Source organism: Leucopleurus acutus (genome assembly GCF_964270905.1).
Source record: "Leucopleurus acutus genome assembly, chromosome: 17".
Taxonomy (NCBI): domain Eukaryota; kingdom Metazoa; phylum Chordata; class Mammalia; order Artiodactyla; family Delphinidae; genus Leucopleurus; species Leucopleurus acutus.
The window spans coordinates 55,457,379-55,476,531 of NC_139159.1; the positions used below are offsets into that span (position 1 = coordinate 55,457,379).

At 41.0% G+C, this 19,153-nt stretch overlaps 1 protein-coding gene across 1 annotated transcript in view; it reads left to right on the forward strand.

Moving 5' to 3' along the window:
• Window positions 1–17,302, forward strand: part of TRHR (thyrotropin releasing hormone receptor) — a gene marked incomplete at its 3' end in the record, with an annotated part of 34,271 nt that extends 16,969 nt beyond the window's left edge. Inside the window, exon 2 of the mRNA XM_082858587.1 lies at window positions 16,895–17,302. Within this exon, the coding sequence (XP_082714713.1) occupies window positions 16,895–17,302 (408 nt within the window). The remainder of the gene's footprint in view (window positions 1–16,894) is intronic.
• Between the last annotated feature and the right edge of the window lie 1,851 nt (window positions 17,303–19,153).

A 19,153-nucleotide genomic window follows, 5' to 3' on the forward strand; every position in this document is an offset into this window, starting at 1 on the left:
CTACCTCTTTGTTGACGTTCTCACTGAGTTCATCCATCTACTCCTGTTGAATCATCTTTACAACACTATTACTTTGAACTCTTTATCTGGTAAATTCCTTATCTCTGTTTCATTTAGTTCTTTTTCTGAGGTTTTTTCTTATTCTTTCATTTGGAAGGTATTTCTTTGTCTCCTCATTTTGCCTAACTTTCTGCGTTTGTTTCTGTATATTATATATATATCAGCTATGTCTCCCAGTCTTGAAAGGATGGCCTTATGTAGAAGGTGTTCTGTGGGGCTCAATGGTACGATCTCACCTAGTCAAAAGAGGCAGGTGCTCCAGGGGTATCCCCTGTGTGGGATGTGCATGTCCTCCTACTGTGATAGAGCCATGATAGCTGCAGACCTCTAGGTGGACAGAGTTGGTTCCCAGGCCAGCTAGCTGTGTGGCTTAGCCACAGCTGCTGCAGACTCCCTGGTGGACAGGGCTGGTCCCTGTCCCAGCTGTCTACAAAACCTGTCTGCAACTGCTGCAGGCATGCTGATATGAGGGCTGGCCCTCAGTGCAGCTGGCTGGGAGGTCCAACCTCGATTGCTGCTGGTACATCGATTTGTAGGGCTGGCTTCCTGTAGCTGAAGCCACTTTGAAGGGTCACTTTGCCAGCTAGAATAGCCTGACAGGTTGGGGAGGACAAGAGCCACTTCAGAGGGGCCAGCCAGGACAGGTGGGTTGAGTGAGGTGGGTCCCAGAGAACACCAGGGTGGGGAGCGCGGTTTTAGCTATGTTGATGGAGTGTGACAGAAATGGCACTCGCCGGCGCTGGGCCAGCTAGGTGAAAGGGAAGTAAAAGAAAATTGGCACCTACCAGTGCTTTCGCCCCCAGAGGAAGTGCCGCCAGATACCTGTGCCTCCAGTGCCTACCCTTATGTTAGTCAGTGATTCTCCTTTGTATATGACCCAGGTTCTTTTCAAGCTGCTGCCTCTGTGCTGGGATTCAGAGGGAACAAGTTTATGTGCAAGCCCTTTAAGAGTGAAATCTCAGTTTTCCACAGCCCTCCAGCTCTCCGGGCCATAAGGCCCTCTGGATTTCAAAGCCAGCTGTTATGGGGGCTCATCTTCCCGGTGCAGGACCCCTGGGCTGAGGAGCCCAGTGTAAGGCTCAGACCCCTAGCTCCTCAGGGGGGAATTCCATGGTTGTGATATCCCTCCCACGTGTGGATCACTGAACTGGGGTCGTGGGTTCTGACTGGACCACATCTCTGCCCCTCCTACCCATCTCGATGTGGCCTTTTCTTTATATCCTTAGTTGTAGAAAAGCTGTCCTGCTAGTCTTCAGGTTGTTCTCAGAGACACTTGTTCTCTATATAGTTGTAGTTTGGGTGTGTCCCTGGGAGGAGGTGAGCTCAGGGTCTTCCTACTCCACCATCTTGATCCGGACTCTGGCTAGAGTTGAATTTTTTTAAAGGGAAGGACAGACTGACAAAAACCTAGTTCTGGAGGAATGTCTGCATTTAGGAGGCTAGAAGATGACTGGATTCTTTGCTACAGATTAAAAAAAAAAAACACCACACACAATTTCCCCGTCTTCGAACAGCCAGAGTGTCAAAGGCATAGCCGTAGTGGATGATTCCAGTTAGGAGGGAAAGTAAAGAAAGAAGAATGAGCCAGGGAGAGCGAGGAGGTTCGGTTAAATGAATAAGTGGATTTATCTAAAACTGGGGCGTCGTGTCCTTGCCACCAGAGTCAAACACAGCTCTTCAGAGCTGCATGGGAGGCACCTGAAAAGAACTCAAATAAACTAAAAATTAAATTAGCTCTGAAAATTAAACAAGGCTAAATACATGTGCACATGGGATAGGATGAATAATGTAAAACACCTGACATCCATATTTAGTTGAAATAAAAATAGATAATATTATGTTGGAAAAGAAAATATTGCAACCTTTTGTAAACAACACTTTTAGCCAAAAGCTATCTCTCTTGGATAGATTGCCTGAACATAATTTTATGGTAGCTGCAAGTAAGTACAGCATCCTCTGCCTCTCCATTCCGTGCCTTTGTTGTTTGAGTCTTATGTGGATTTATGACTATGGGAGAACTCAGCATACTTTCCTCAGGCAGCAGCTCTTAGCTTTGAAAATAAGGAAGTGACTCAGTGAGCGAGGTGGCATGATCATGAGAATGAAAGAGGAAAGAGAGTAAATGCAGAGCACCCCATCACTTTTCAAAGATCATTTGTAAAGTCAAGTGACCCAAGTGCAGTATTGACACCCTGCCGTGTTTCCTCTGATAAGGGTTCAGCTTTGTGAGTGATTCTACTTGGCAAACATTTGAAATATTATGCATATAGAAAAATCTGGGTGGGAAGAGTGAGAGAAAAGGGTGCACTTTTCTACTGGGAAAGATAGAAAGAAGCTCAGATTCAGGGTGAATTTACAGGAGAAATATTTGACTGGATATTATAAAGTGCTAGAATGGACCACCAGGAATTTCTTTACAAATCAATTAGACAAGTCTCTGAATAAGTTAAGAGCAATCGAGTCACTACTTTTATATAAACCAACTGTAGTGCACAGTGGAGGTATGATCCTGGAATTAAAGATGGCCTTATTCAGTTATTACAGTCCCTTCCAGTGCATTCTTATATGGAATGGGAAAATAGTGGAAGTAAGGACAAATTCGTACCTACTCATTTATGAGTCAATTGAAAACCTACTATATGTCAGGCACTGTATTAGACACTAGGGTATAAAAATGAAAAAGTCTGAGTTCCTGCTCACGAAAAGGTCACAGTCTAACAGGAAAAAACATGAAAGTAAACTGATCATTAAAGCCATAAAGGAATAAGTGTTATCATGGGAAAAAGCACAGATTAGTGTTACCTGACCTAGATGGCTTGGGGAAAGATGGGCATCAAGAAAGTCTTCTGGAAAAGAAGACTCCTAAATTGAGCCTTGCGAATTAATAGAAGCTTTGTAGGTGAAGAAGGGAAGGAAGATGGTTTATGCAAAGGAGACTCTACCGTTGAAGACCAGGAGTCCAGAAAGAACACAATCAGTCCAAAGAACTGCAAGTAGGTCATTAAGGCTGGGCAACAATAGAGGAGACTAAACCAGGAAATAAAGTCTTAATCTAGGATACTGAGAATTTGGACAATATTCTAAAGGCTATGAAAAGTCACTGGAAGACTGCAAGGCAAGGTGTATTATAATTACATTGGCGCTTGAGGACGATCACTGTTTTCAGCAGGCAAAGGATTAGATCAAAGTCAAGGGCATTAGTTAGGACAGTGCTGCAACCATATGGGCGAGATAATCCAAGTAATTCTGCAAAGGCCTAACATGGTGAGGTAAATAGCAGTGAGGACAGAAAGAAGTAGATACATCTGGAATAGAATCAATAGATTTGATATATGCAGATGTGTAGAAAGGGGGAGAGAAAGGACTCAAACACCTGCACCATTGAGAAAAAAGTGGTATGACAGTTGAGAGTCTGCATTCTGGAATCTCATGCCCATATGAGTACCTGGAACATGAAAATAATAAACGTTATTATTAATTGGAGAGTGTAATTTGCCTAAATGAAGACAATTGGTGGAGGAACATATTTCACGGGGTGGGGGTGAGCATGTTATCCAATTCTGCCTTCGCAGTATTTGAAGTGTCAGTAGGATACACGGGTGCAGTTAGAAATATAGAATTAGAGCCCAGAAGAAACATCTGGCCTGGAGATACAGATCTGAGAACAAATTAGGTTTGTGGAAGGCTCCGGATTAAGTATAATTACAGGAAGAAATTTTGTGGAATGGAACGGAAACCCTGGAGTAGCTAGAATTGTAGGGAGACTGGGATGAACAGCCTATGAAATAAACAGAAGAAATTGCCACGGGCTTCCCTGGTGGCGCAGTGGTTGAGAGTCCGCCTGCCTTTGCAGGGGACGCGAGTTCGTGCCCCGGTCCGGGAAGATCCCCCATGCCGCGGAGCGGCTGGGCCCGTGAGCCATGGCCGCTGAGCCTGCGCGTCCGGAGCCTGTGCTCCGCAACGGGAGAGGCCGCAACAGTGAGAGACCCGCGTACCGCAAAAAAAAAATTGCCAAAGAGGAAGGAGGAAGAACAGGAGAAGTAAGAGTCCCAAAAGCCAGAGGAAGGGACTTTCAATAGTGATCAATAAAGAGGAAAAGATAAGAACTGAAAAAGCACCTAAAGCATGCGTTGGTAACCTTTGTGAGTAGCGTTTCCATAAAGTGTAGGGGGGGATAAATCGGATCTCATGGAGTTGGTGAATGAATTTCTAAGCAGAAAAAGACTGGAAAGAGAGTGAGAGTAAACAGCTGTCTTAACAAACTTGATTATGAGAGAGAGAACAATAATGACAGTGAGAAACAGGGCAGGGTATTTATGTTTGTTTTACTTGTATTTTATTTCTTAAGATGAAGAAACCTGAGCCTGTATAAATCCTGATGGGAAAGAGCTGGTAGAGTGGGAGGAATTATTTGTAGATACACAAGTGAGACTGAGTATGGAGAGAGCACCGTTCCTGAGGATGCAACAAGGGGTACCATGAAGAGGGATACCATGAAGGCAAAGCAGTCAGCCTTGGAGAGAAAAGGGTGCATCCTTGCTTTCCTTGTCAGCAGGGTTGGTCTCTAAATCACTGACCCGTTTACATCACCTAGCACCTAGCACAGTGCCTGGCACATAGAGGTACCCAATAAATGTTTGTTAAATAAATAAATGGAAACGTGAGTGAATTAAAGAGGAAATGAATAAGATATAAGGAAAAGAGATGAGGATGACTATGTTGCAGATCAGTTTTAAGTTCTGGGGCAGGAAGTGGTGAGTTCTCACAAGCTGGTCTCTATTTTCTCAGTGATAAGATGGACAATATTGATTGAGAATGAAGGGGCAATGGCAGAGGGAGGGGACATGGCAGTTCGTTGTGGGAAATGGGAAAAGTAGATGACAGGTAGAATGGTAACAGTGTTCAGTCGCATTCCTGTTTAGAAAAAATGAACTGGAACAGTAGTAAATTACAGGCGATCTAATTTCTTAGTGACGTCTGAGTACTTGCAGTGGACCTCCTCTGGGACTTATTCCAGTAAACATCTTCTCCAGCAAATTAGGAAAATCCATCACTTTGTTCGGACAATCAGAGGTCTTTATGCGTGGTGCCCTATTTAGATGAGCCATTTCATTGTCCTCAAGGTTGTTTCCTTTTCTGTTGCAAGTGACACATCCACAATGGGTACAATTTCACATTTAGCACTTCATTCCCCTTCATTGAGGCAAGGATCTTAGGACAAAGGGCCAGATCACATCAGATGTGATGCATTGCCACAGGGCAGGGATTTCTACATTTGCCAAAATTGCCATGGGGAGCCCTGCCTCCAAATGGAGAGGAGCCAGGTGCCTGGATAAACCCCTGACTCAAAAAATATCGTGAATAGGACCAGCTCATGGGCAGTAACTCCTTCCTCACCACCTAGAGCCAGATCTCTCCTTTATCAGCATCCTCAGCTGACATGCCTAGTGTTCAGTCTGTTTTTCCTTCCCCTCAAACATCTTGGCTCTTTCCACTTTATTTTTTTAAATTTTTATTGAAGTATAGTTGATTTACAATGTTGTGTTAGTTTCAGGTGTACAGCAAAATGAATCAGTTATACATATATATATATATCCACTCTTCTTTTTTTGATTCTTTTCCCATATAGGTCATTACAGAGTACTGAGTAGAGTTCCCTGTGCTATACAGCAGGTTCTTACTAGTTATCTATTTTATATATAGTAGTATGTATATGTCAGTCCCAGTCTCCCAATTTATCTCTCACCCCCCCCCTTATTCCCTGGTAACCGTAAGTTGGTTTTCTACATATGTGACTCTACTTCTGTTTTGTAAGTAAGTTCATTTGTACCCTTTTTTTTTAAGATTCCACATATAAATTATATATATGATATTTGTCCACTTTATCTTTAGAGGATTTTGGAAACACACGTAAAAGCAATTAGCCTTGGGACAAAAGCAACACACTCCATTTTGCACACAGTCCTTTACTTTAACTTTGCTCTTGACTCTATCTCAGAGAAAGAGGGTATCGTGAGATGCAGACACCCTTAATAAATAGGGATCCACACGATCAAGGGTGCTTGACCCTTCTTGTCCAAATGCAAAGCATACCAGCTTCCCGTGCCTCACCAAGACTCTTGAGATGCTAAAGGGAAAAGCCAGAGAGGCTCCACGTAGTAACACTTTCTTCTATCAGTGCTACTCTTCACACTTCAGCAGCACGCAGAATATTTCTTTATTCCTCAGGGGAGCTCTCCCATCTCAAGAAGTCTGTGCCAGCCACTCAAAATCCAGTGCAGACCAAAAGTTCAGACAGGTGGGAAACTGATGTTATTCACGATGGCTCTTAAGCTCATGAATAACAGCTTCTGTTGCTGGCTCCTCCCCAACTCCACCTATTTCCTCAGAATAATTAATCAAAAGAGGTTATTAAATCACACCAGGCTTCTTGTCCCCTTCTAAACATGCTTTAAAATAGAAAATTATCCATGCACTCTGGAACTTTTTTTTTTAAATCATGAAAACTGAGGCACCAAAAGAAAACTCATGGTCCTATTAAACTCAGCCAAAAGACAGAAATTTCTAGACTATGATGGTATGAATTTTCTCAAATAATCTTTAATGAGCATTATGAAACTCTTGGTAGCATTTAAGGAAGGCACAATAATTTTTGCAAACTGATGTAAATGCAGACCCACCTTCAGATGCTGCTGCTATCTTTTAAAGAGTTACAGAGTAAAGGTATTATAACTAGAATTCTATTTATTCAATAAGGCCATCTTCCTGCCTCAACTAAACTGACTCAGTACAATCCCAATACTAAGGGTAGAGTCAAGTTATTTAGTAACATGGAGGAATATAAACTATTCTTTCAAAAACACCAATAATTTGTCATGAAGACAACTTGAAGCATGGTGATCAGCAAGGATAAAATTCACAAAACCGTTTATGGATATGCATACCCTTAATGGCCTGGGCAGTTTCATGAGTGTTCTTAAAGTGAGCACAAAGATTTGAACCCCTTGACTCGCATGATTTTGTGGGGTTTTCTCGGTCAAATGAATAGTGAACCATTTTTAGCGGTCACCTCAGGCCGCTTACCGGAAAAGGCTGAAACTTCCAAGAGATTCTTACAACCCTCCTCAAAGCCTCCCCACCCCAGGTGGAGAGTCACTGTTTAAATATGCTACCTTAGATTCTTCAGTTAAAATCATGCCCCAGGCCACTTGCCTTGTCTTCCTCCCACCAGTGTAACCAAGCAAGCAGTCTGTCCCACTTGCCTAGGTGTCAGTTGTTTATTAACCTTTTTGATAGGTAATATTATTGAGCTTTTGCTACATTGAGCCAGGCATGTTTCTCAGGGATTTTCACATCTCATCTCATCTCTGCCTCTGACATAGACATTATTTTCTCATCTCAGTTTTATAGGTGAGGGGTCTGAGGTTTAGCAACATTAAGCTCAGGGCCCCCAGTCAAAAATAGGAGGGGAAAGAGTTTAATCCTAACATCTGATCTAAGCCCTCTAATAACAACGCTACACTCTACTTCCTCACATACCTGTCCATGGTACTAGTATCTGAGAGATTAGGTATAGAGTGGGCCTATCTGCCTAAGGAAAGGGGAACTTCTTCTTGTATATGTGACAGTTAAATTGATTCATTCATTCCACAAAATGTGTTGAACACCTGCTTGAATGATCCAGGCACTGTTTAGACCTTGAGAAACAGAGATGAAAAAGTAAGACAAAAATCCCTGTCCCGTAGACCTTACATTCTAAAGGGGGAGTGGGAGGTGGGAATCAGGGAATAAATACACATAATATATAAACAAACACACATAGTGTATCAGATTTTAGAGAAAAATTAAGCAGATAAGGAGGATATGAAAACTTGAAATAGGAGGGGTATGATTTTAAATAGGACAGTCAGAGATATCAAATAAATAGCCCATTTGCATAGTGCAGTGTTATTTTGATTCTATATGCAGGCATTAGTAAATGTCATTTATAAATCAGTGCCTGAAACAACAGGGTTTTTCCCCATTGATGAAATGTTAAAACAGGCTGGCTTAACATTAGTCATTTGGCTTTTATGCACAGGAAGTATAGCATTAGTGATACTATTTAATTATATTTCATAAACTTGTATAGCACTTATTCTAAAAGAAAATGAATTTTACATTCTAATTCAGAACTGAAGTATTTCCCAGCGGTGGGAATAGGGACCTCTAGGTGGGTCAGTGATTGAGAGAGGTTTGTGACAAATGTTCCTTTACCCAAATACAGCGTTAGGCCTCTTCATTTTTGTAAGAGAAAGTCTGACAACCTCTATCTTCCCTTCTCAACTGGGAAAGAAGAGACAGTTGCCTTTTTAGGGACAGGATAAGAGAATTCCGTTTTTTCGATGGCAGCCGGAGTGGTCAAAGAGCAGATTGGGACAGACTGCCTGGATCAAATCCCAGTTTTACCCCTTGTCAGTGGTATATGGGTTCCCTCATTTGTAAAATGGAGATGATAGCACCTTCCTCACAGTACTATTGTAGAGATTAAATGAGCTAATGTGTAAATGAAGCCCTTAGAACAGCACTTGATGCATAGCAAGTAATGAGTGTTTTCTATTATTAGTTTCAAAAATACCTTTCGCCGTTCTAGCATTTGCTATGTCCCAAGACCTAGCATAAGCACTTGATCTACATCATCTCATGTTTCCGCACAAAAACCCTGGGAGGTAGGTAACATTTTTTTCACCACTTCCCTGAAGAGAAAACCGAGACTCAGAAGTAGTTTCAGTAGCGCCCAAAGTCTAACAATTGGTAAGTGGTGGGACCGGGATACCAACACAGAGTGACTGTTGTAAAAGAAGAGTCTTGACATTAGTAAATTAGGAGGGTTTGATATAAAAACCAAAGGCCTGGCTTGCTTAGGGACAGGAGGACCAACTACCAATCCACATGTAAATGCACCTTCTCCAACTGGCTCCTATACTGGTTTCTGCAACACTCCTGACTTAATCACCCGTGAGAGTGCACCATATCTTCTAGAAAAGTAGCTCCCAGGATTATTGAAAGTACAGTGTTAACATTACATTTTTTAGGTGATGTTTTTTAGAGAGGTAATGCTAACCATGACTCTGTCATAAGAGAAATCAAATTTTAAATCAAAACTTTGGTTCAGGAGCTAAAAGCCAGCATTATTTGGTTTATGTTTCTCATAAGCTCTGTTGATAATGAAATGAAGAACTTGAAAAAAATTAGTCATAAAATACAACAATAGTTTGAAATACATTATATGCCATTTGTTGTTTTATTTAAAGAGTTCAACTCTTCAGTTGGTTGGCAAACTACAGTCATGGGCCAAATCCTGTTCAACTGCTTGTTTTTCTAAATAAAGTTTTAATGGAACAGAACCATGCCTGGTCATTTATGTGCTGTTTATGGCTGCTTTTGCATTACAATAGCCAGGTTAAGTAGTTGAGACAAAGACTATATGGCCCAAAAAAAGCTAAAATATTTACTATCTCGCCCTTTATAGTAAAAGATTGCTGACCTCTGAACTATTCCTATTTAAGAGTTTGTAGGGCTTCCCTGGTGGTGCAGTGGTTGAGAGTCCGCCTGCCGATGCAGGGGACACGGGTTTGTGCCCAGCCCGGGAAGATCCCACATGCCGCGGAGCGGCTGGGCCTGTGAGCCATGGCCGCTGAGCCTGCGCGTCCAGAGCCTGTGCTCCGCAATGGGAGAGGCCACAACGGTGAGAGGCCCGCGTACCACCAAAAAAAAAAAAAAAAGAGAGTTTGTAAAAATATTATATACTTAGTACAGGCACTGGTAAATGACAAGTGTTCAAAAACAAATGATAAGTACATATTAAATAAATATGTTTGAATTCCACAAAATTACTCAAAACAGAAAAGTTCAAGCTTATCACAGGCAGGCTAAGTTAGCAGCTAGTATATCCCCTGCCTTCACTTGACTCCGTATCTCCTAAAGAAAATGCTTTGCCTGTTACATGGGAGGATCCTTGATTTCAACAGGCTCTAAAAATACAAATTTAAGATGCAGAGTGATATCTAGAAAAATAGTTTTCTACAGTTTCATGAGTGACAGAGAAGCCACAGATGACTAAATTTGACAGCAGCAGATAAGAACAGAACAAGAATGGCTGTAAAGTGAGATTTGTATCTTTTGGAGGCAAGCTTTGGTATATATTAACAGAGTACAGTCAACATCCAGTAATGGGAAATGAACTCAGCATAAATCATATTGAGTTAGCATCTCTTTAACTCTTTACATTTCATAAGTTCTTCATAACAATATATCCAACAATTCTTTATTTCTACAGACTATTCCCCAGAAATTTTTCTTCAACATAATTTCAGTCTGATCTATCATGACCCTTCTGGACACTGAATCTTTACACACTGATTTCAATTTTTAACTTCAAGCATTTTTTGATGCCAAACCTTGCATCAGGGGCTAGAGATAAAAATGTGCACTACACGTTATTCCCACCATCAAGATCTTATGTACCAGGAAAGAAAACAGACCCAAAATAAGAATGACATTTGCAATTAGGGCTGGAAGTATCAAACAACCACGTGGAATTCCATGGAGGGAGCAAAACTTAGAATAGCGTTAGTGAATTGTTTCTTCATTTGTACATTCATTTCTTTCCTGAACATTTATTGCACCTACTCGGTACCAGACCTTCACGTTGTTCCTTGCATGTAAGGTAGAACAGGGATCCTCAAGGAGGCCTCATCATTCCAGGGACAAAAAAGAGACTCTAAACAAAGAGCCAAATGAAGCAACAGGATCTCTTCAGAATGTGATTATTAGTACAGAAAAAATAAACAGGAAGAGATGAAAGGAGCTTAGAGAAGGGTTTATACCCACCACTCTCTATTTTTAGAGAGTATTGTTTTCATGTCCTCCTCGCAATTAATCTTCAAACATATATTTTCCTATATTAAATGCAGACACCAAGGCTCCAGAAAGCTTTGAATGGTAATGACTAGTGAAGCTAAAATTTCAAACCAGATCTTCTAAGACCCATGTTTAACACATCAGAAAGTTAAGTTCAGTGAAAATGCTGAATTTATGGCTCGCTGAAGGAAAGAAACGTATCTCCCCCATTTTTGGCTGTCTCTGTGGGTTCTTTTGGGACAGCTAGAAAATTAGCTCTGTAACTCCAGATGGACCCAAGCATGGTACAGGCTGTCTCTCCAGGGACAGACACAGGTAGAGAAGGAGTTGGCTGCCTCCCAAGTGCTCTCAGCCCCATGATAAGGGACTTTGTCCAAGACCTTTAGAAGCAAGACAACTAAATGCCCACTAAAAGTTTGGCAGCCCTGAGAGCTTTACTGCTATTTAGAGATTACCTCCCTTCCCCTCCATCATTCATATTCTACATCTTAAAATATTCTCATTGATTTCCCATCCCCTGGTGGGTGAGCAGCTGAGGGATCACTTGTCTGTATTACAGTCTACAGTGTCTCCCGTAAGAGGCCAGAGAAGCACAAGGGAGAGATGAGATTGGGAAATAGCTCCCTCAGAAAGGATCAGTATCTTCATAGATGTGTGATAGCCAGTAACCGGATTCCCAGCTCAGAGCCAGCCAAGATGCCTCATTCAGAACTTCTAAGGTCTCATTCCAATGAGAAAAATGATCAAAGGAACTAAACATACCCTAGGTACAAAGGTAAGGAAACCAAAGGAAGACTTATTAAGACAAGCTTTTCCACATGCTTAGCCATTCTCCAATAATTTACCTGGAAGAGCGAACACTCAGAAAAGACTAAGTAGGACATTCAACCCACAGCAGCATTGTTCCAGCGTGGCTCATGAAAGAATTCAGACTGACATTTCATTTTCTAAATTGAGATGTTATTATAATTTGAATCCCAGGTATGCCAGCTGAGTTTTTCCCTTCCCAGCATGTTTCCAAATATTCTCCTCCTGTGAACAAGAAAACATCCAAGCCACAGGAAGGAAGCCAGCCTTTCATCATGCACAATAATCAGTCTCTGTAACCAGTACCGAAACCTCCACCCTACAGTAGTTGCTAGTGTTGCAGCAAGTTTTGCATCTAATCCTCAAGTCCAGCTGCACATGTTACCTAGCACACAGCTACTTTCTACTCTTAGCAGAAGAACTTGAAATCAGAAACATTCCAAAAATATGTTCTGTCCGGACTTAGTATTGCAGTATGAATGGGAATATCTTTGTTAGATGCTGAGACATAAACACTGTGTTGAACTAAGAATGAGGCTTTCTTTTTTCTTAACATCATCTCGGCCCTTTTTTTTAATTGAAGTAAAAATTGAAGTAATTTACAATGTTGTGTTAGTTCTGGTGTACAGCAAAGTGATTCTGATAAATATATATATATATTCTTTTTCATATTCTATTCCATTATGGTTTATTACAAGATATTGAATATAGTTCCCTGTGCTATACAGTAGAACCTTGTGTTTATCTATGTTATATATAGTAGTTTGTATCTGCTAATCCCAAACTCCTAATTTATCCCTCCCCACCCCTTCCCCCTTTGGTAACCATAAAATTTGCTTTTTATGTCTGTGAGTCTATTTCTGTTTTGTCAATAAGTTCATTTGTATCATATTTTAGATTCCACATGTAAGTGATACACATGGTGTTTGTCTTTCTCTGTCTGGCTTACTTCACTTAGTATGATAATCTCTAGGTCCATCCATGTTCCTGCAAATGGCATTATTTCATCCTATTTTATGGCTGATTAGTATTCCATTGTGTATATATAGCACATCTTCTTTATCCAATCATCTGTCATTGGACACTTAGGTTGCTTCCATGTCTTGGCTATTGTAAATAGCGCTGCTACGATCAGTGGGGTGCATGTATCTTTTGGAATTAGAGTTTTCGTCTTTTCTGGGATTGCTGGATCATATGGTAACTCTATTTTTATTTTTTTGAGGAAGCTTCGTACTGTTTTCCATAATGGCTTCACCAATTTACAATCCTACCAACAGTGTAGGAAGGTTCCCTTAAGAATTAGTTTTTCATCCTCCCTGCTCCCCTGCACATACAGCCTTCATCAATTCCAACCTTTAAGCAGCATGTTTTATGGGTTTTTTTTTTTCTTTTTGGTTTTGCAAACTTCAGGAAAAAAGTATTTCTTCCCCAAATTCAAGGTATTATAGTAGGGAGGATAAGGAGACTTTGGAGTCAAATATACATGTTTATACGTGTTTTTAAACTGTGACTTTATTCCTTAACGTATGACATTTCTCAGCATCAGTCTTACCCTTTGTAAAATGCAGATAAAGTAGGGCTATCATGAAGAAAATGCCAAGCACATTGTCTGGTACATAGTAAGTATTTCATAAATCTTAATTCTCTTTCTCTCCTTCATCTACCAATTCCCATTGTTAGATTGGAATACCTTTCATTTTCATCCAGTTTTCTTCATTCTAGATTGAAACATGTTAAGAAATACTGCACAGTCCCCATCTAACACAGATTCTCAGAGATTCTCAGAAAGTGAGGCTTACGGCCGGCCACTCAGGGTCTCTATTACCCTGAGAGGTGTTGGTGTAATTTTACCCTGAACCCTAGCTCTACTAACGGGGACAGCTCAACATTCCATCACTTTTTCTAACGCTTCATGTGTCTGTGCCTCTGCCTGTCTTTGCTCTTGAAAGAAAGTACAAGCTTTGAGGGTTCCTCCCACATCAGAGTTGGGTGCAGAGCTCTGCCCATTTCCCACAAGAAGTGACTCACACTTGGTATTTTCGGTGACGCTCAGTGATTATTCTGGAGACCTGGACGTGTCACAACAGAAGGGTCACATCGTCTTTTGCACAGAAATATGCCACCCTGTTACTTCAGCTCTCATCTGTGCTCTTGTATCTTACCAACAGCAGTGGCCACTTGTGGCTCTACTGGCACACGAAGCCCCCCTGAGACACAGAGTCCAGGTTTCTGTCCCCACATCGTCTCACTCAAGAAACAGCTCTGCTGGACAAGTCCACCTTCCTCAACACCCCTAGAATTGTGAAAAAAAAATTTTCAATTTCACTGGATATACCACACTTACAAATTTATACTTGGAAAATCTTGTATCACCATTTTTTTCACTTAATCACTACTTCTCCTTCCTCAGCATCACCAAATACAACCACAGTTTCTCTACTGTGAACCTCTGCTAACATTTTTATGGACTTTTTTAATCAGAGCAGAGCCCAGAAAACACTTCAGAATTCTTGCCAGAATGGCTATTCTGAATAACATTTAGATATAGTACTTGACAGGTGGAGTCAAGAACCCATGCATTAGCATCCCTGTGTGGCTTCTTGTGAAGAAATCTATAAGTAATCCACAACACAGGATATGACAGTCCACAATCTCTCCACCGTGAGTCACCACTCAGCCTTTATTCACTTTTATTATACTTTAACTGACTTTGAGTTGATTCCAAGCCCTTTTCTGGCCCCATCATTAATTTTTAAATCCCATCAATGATCTCACACCAGGATATGAAGCACCCCACATTGATTATAACTGTCTTTTTTAAACTGCCTGTGCAGATACTAAGTCAGAACAAAGCAGAACAAGCTGAAAGTGGAAAATTCCAGAGCACCCCAGTCAGTGTAGAAGCTTGGCTAAATTCAGATTTATATAATTGTCTAGTCAAGTTTTTCCTTCAGTTGGCTCAACTGATGTAACAAAATGCAAGAGGACATCGATCACATTGATCATAGGCCATCTGAGAGCAAAACATTCCCGGTAACAGAACACTTTGCTAATATGCAGCAATGCAGGAGAACGTGGATAGTCTCCAACCACAGAATGTATTGTCACCTTCAAAAAGTGGCATTAGAAGATTAAAGGCTAACTTTTATATCCATTAACCAACAAACAGAAGTGCAAGAACTAGAGCACTTCGCTAATTTAAAGAGCCCTGCACCCACACAGACCTCCACAATTACATTTTAACATTTGCAAAAAATAAGTATTTACTCAATAATAATTCAGCTGTTAATTGAACACTTATTATATCACAGGCATGCATACAAAGGCCTTCTCCCAACCTGTTATGCAATCCTACAAAAGTTAGTTGTTCATTTACTTTGTTCATGAAGCCAAAAACAGAGCTTTAGCATTATAGAATGTGGGATCCAATATTGATAAAGAGCCTCTTTACAAACTGAAGTTAGCCTAAGATGCTCTTGATGATCACTCATAAAAGTGGTAAGAGTCCGCCTGCCGATGCAGAGGACACGGGTTCGTGCCCCGGTCCGGGAGGATCCCACATGCCGCGGAGCGGCTGGGCCCGTGAGCTGTGGCCACTGGGCCTGCGCAAAAAAAATGTGGTAAATATTCTTTGAGTACATTTACTGACGTGGTTGTCACTTCCTGTAATATGACTTTGCCTTTTTAGTTCTAAGAAAGCTTTTTCAGATTGCCCTGAAATTTAGATATTCTGCCCCTAAATGACAGCCAAAGGTTTGCATGGGCCTTGGTACATTTTATTAAGTAATTTTTGTCTGGCTATTCTTTTTAAATCTTCTATAAATTCAGTTTTTAAATTGACAGTACCCCTAAAAAAGGATTTAATTATTTGCTTTCTTCTCAAAGTGATACCTCTATATCTTTCTATAACTCCATGTCTTCAACAATATTTCAGTTATAATGAACTTTATTTTTTTTTATTTTATTTTATTTTTGGCTGCATTGGGTCTTCATTGCTGCACGCGGGCTTTCTCTAATTGCAGCGAGCAGGGGCTACTCTTCGTTGCAGTGTGTGGGCTTCTCATTGTGGTGGCTTCTCTTGTTGCAGAGCACGGGCTCTAGGCACGCAGGCTTCAGTTGTGGCATGTGGGCTCAGTAATTGTGGCTCGTGGGCTCTAAGCACAGGCTCAGTAGTTGTGGCGCTCGGGCTTAGTTGCTCTGCGGCATGTGGGATCTTCCCGGACCACGGCTCGAACCGTGTCTGCTGCATTGGCAGGTGGATTCTTGACCACTGCCAGAACAAGATAGAGGCTGGTGGAGAGGGCTTTAGGAAAACAGCTGAGAGGTTGGGAAGGATGAAAGAGGAAGTATCAGTTCCTTCTATTTGCAGTAGTTTTCAGGTTCAGAACATCTAGAAAGTCTGGGCTGAGGAAGCTGAAATTTGTCAAACTCTGTAAGAGACTATAGATACTAAAAACTTATTTTAAAATATGTAAAGTGTTGCTGTCGAAGGAAAGGTGAGTAAAGATGGAATTAGACCCTAGGTGTCCTAGTGTTCACCGCAGACACTTTTGGTGCCCTGGGTCACATCCTCTGAGACAGACTGTGGTTTCAGCCATGATTTCATGGCTATTGTGGATGGTTCCTGCTTGCTGAGAACACTGCACTACAGGTATCCAATGTCCCCTGACTGTCTCTCCTCTTCTCTGCCTCAAGGTTCTGTCTAAAGCCCCTAGGAGTTTCCAGGTAGGTGAAACTTGGAAGTACCGTGCATTTAAAGCCCCTAAGGCACCTCTCAACAAAGGGGAGATGGCAGCCAGTAGAAAAATGCCTCAGCTTCCCTGTCTCTGGACAGATGATCCCGAAACGCATTACTTGATCCACAGTTGCCCGCAGTGGGAGTTGTCTCAAAAACACACCGTATTTTGGCTTTTCCTCCTCTCTCACACTCTCTTCTATGTCTTTAATCCTGCTTCCTGGGTTCATCTCCCAAATACTGTAAACTGCCTACACTTAAGTCCTTGTCTCAGACTACATCTTGGGAACTAAATGCTGGAGGAGGGCAGAGGCGGAGTCGTTTTATTTTCATGTTTCGGTTCTGTTTTGTTTTAATTTGTGTTTGCTTTGCATTTCTGTTTCTCCACAGGTCACCAAGATGCTGGCAGTGGTTGTCATTCTGTTTGCCCTTTTATGGATGCCCTACAGAACTCTTGTGGTTGTCAACTCATTTCTCTCCAGCCCTTTCCAAGAAAATTGGTTCTTGCTCTTTTGCAGAATTTGCATTTATCTCAACAGTGCCATCAACCCAGTGATTTACAATCTCATGTCCCAGAAATTCCGTGCAGCCTTCAGAAAGCTCTGCAACTGTAAGCAGAAGCCGGTGGAGAAGCCGGCTAACTACAGTGTGGCCCTCAATTACAGCGTCATCAAGGAGTCAGATCATTTCAGCACAGAGCTGGATGACATCACTGTCACTGACACTTACTTGTCTGCCACGAAAGTGTCTTTTGATGACACCTGCTTGGCTTCTGAAATAACCATTAGCCAAAGTTGATTCATGAAGTAGAAGAAAATGGATGATAAAGAAAATGAGAATCTGTGCAGTTATCAACCCAAGAGAGGAAACAGCCAATACTGGTATGTGACAACAGAGCAGATAAAGTCCTCACCAGTGCTCTAACCTGCTGCCCCAAGACACTTTAACCCGTTAGAATGATTCACAGCTTCCTTCTCGTATCAGGAAAATGTATATCATAGAAAAACTGAGCAGATCTGTGAAAGACCCAAATGGTGGAAATTTGCCATTTAATTTGAGACTTTATTTTCTGGGGCTGTGAAATTTAGATAAAATCTAGACATCAGTTTACCTTATTCAAAATAACTTTATCAAATGTATTTTCTCATCCCTCCCCAATTATTTATACATGTGGTAATTTGGCAACATGAAAATTTTTAATGTTTTCATTTAGCATTTCATTTTAATAAAGTACAGTGCTAGTTTCATGAATATTTGAAACTACAGGGGAAAATAGAAAAAAAATTGGAGGAGTAAAAATGAGATTTCAGACAAATATATTCACCATATGAAAAAAAAGTCATAATGCTTATAAAATTCTGAGTTGATTTTTATATCTTACAAAGTGTAGATGGTGAGTCACCATTCAACTTTAATGTAAATAGCCAAACCCCAAAATAGCCAAAATTACTCACTGAGAAGACATGTAGATTTGATATTTAGATAAATCCAGCTCTGTACTCTGCAAGGCGTCTAAACGATGGGTGAGACAGGAGAAATATCAAGATTGAATAACTGTGAAGATACATACTAACATATAATTAATATTGAAAAGTAGCCAAGACAAGACCAAGTATTCAAAATAAGGTTTTACTTCTTCCTCTGAGACTTTTAAGGAAGAAAATCCTATAAACTACTGAGCCATGTCAAGCAAATCCTTCTAGCTGAATCTAGCTAAAAGTCTGAAACATTCTCAAAAGCTTACTTGCTATTCTAAGTCAGCCAAAGGCCGACTATTACACTTCCAGCTGAAGACTCCCCACTGAGCATTGTAGCCTATGGATTTCAACTTGTCTGCAAGTGTCTTTCCTTCCTGCCTGCTTGTCATTTGTAGGTTCTCTCTCTCTTTTTTTTTTTTCCAAATGCTTGTGACATTTTGTTTACAGATTCTAAATCAAAGCAATGCAAAATTTTGTTGGCTTTATTTCCAATAGAGCTAAAACTAATTTCATCTCATTATTAATATCTCTTTATAGTTATGACTAAGGCCTGCTCTTCTATTCCAGTGATTATTAGAGAGTTGTGAATGTGAATCTGTCAGGTCCTACTTTAATCCCTTTCAATCGACTCACCTACTAAGATTTGGCCAAGTGTAAAAATCGTCCTTGGTGTCGGTTCAGTAATAACTGACTTTTTTTTTTTTAACATCTTTATTGGGGGTATAATTGCTTTACCATGGTGTGTTAGTTTCTGCTTTATAACAAAGTGAATCAGTTATACATATACATATGTTCCCATATCTCCTCCCTCTTGCATCTCCCTCCTACCCTCCCTATCCCACCCCTCCAGGCGGTCACAAAGCACCGAGCTGATCTCCCTGTGCCATGCGGCTGCTTCCCACTAGCTATCTACCTTACGTTTGGTAGTGTATATATGTCCATATCTCTCTCTCGCTTTGTCACAGCTCACCCTTCCCCCTCCCCATATCTTCAAGTCCGTTCTCTAGTAGGTCTGTGTCTGACTTTTAATGACTGGGTCAAAAAGTACTGTGTACTTCTAAGTGCCCCATAGACTGGCATTTTCCCTTTCCAGGGTATATACTTATCTTGTGGATTTTTCCCTGAAACCTAATTGCTAATGATAATTACCCACACAAACACCTTCTTTACG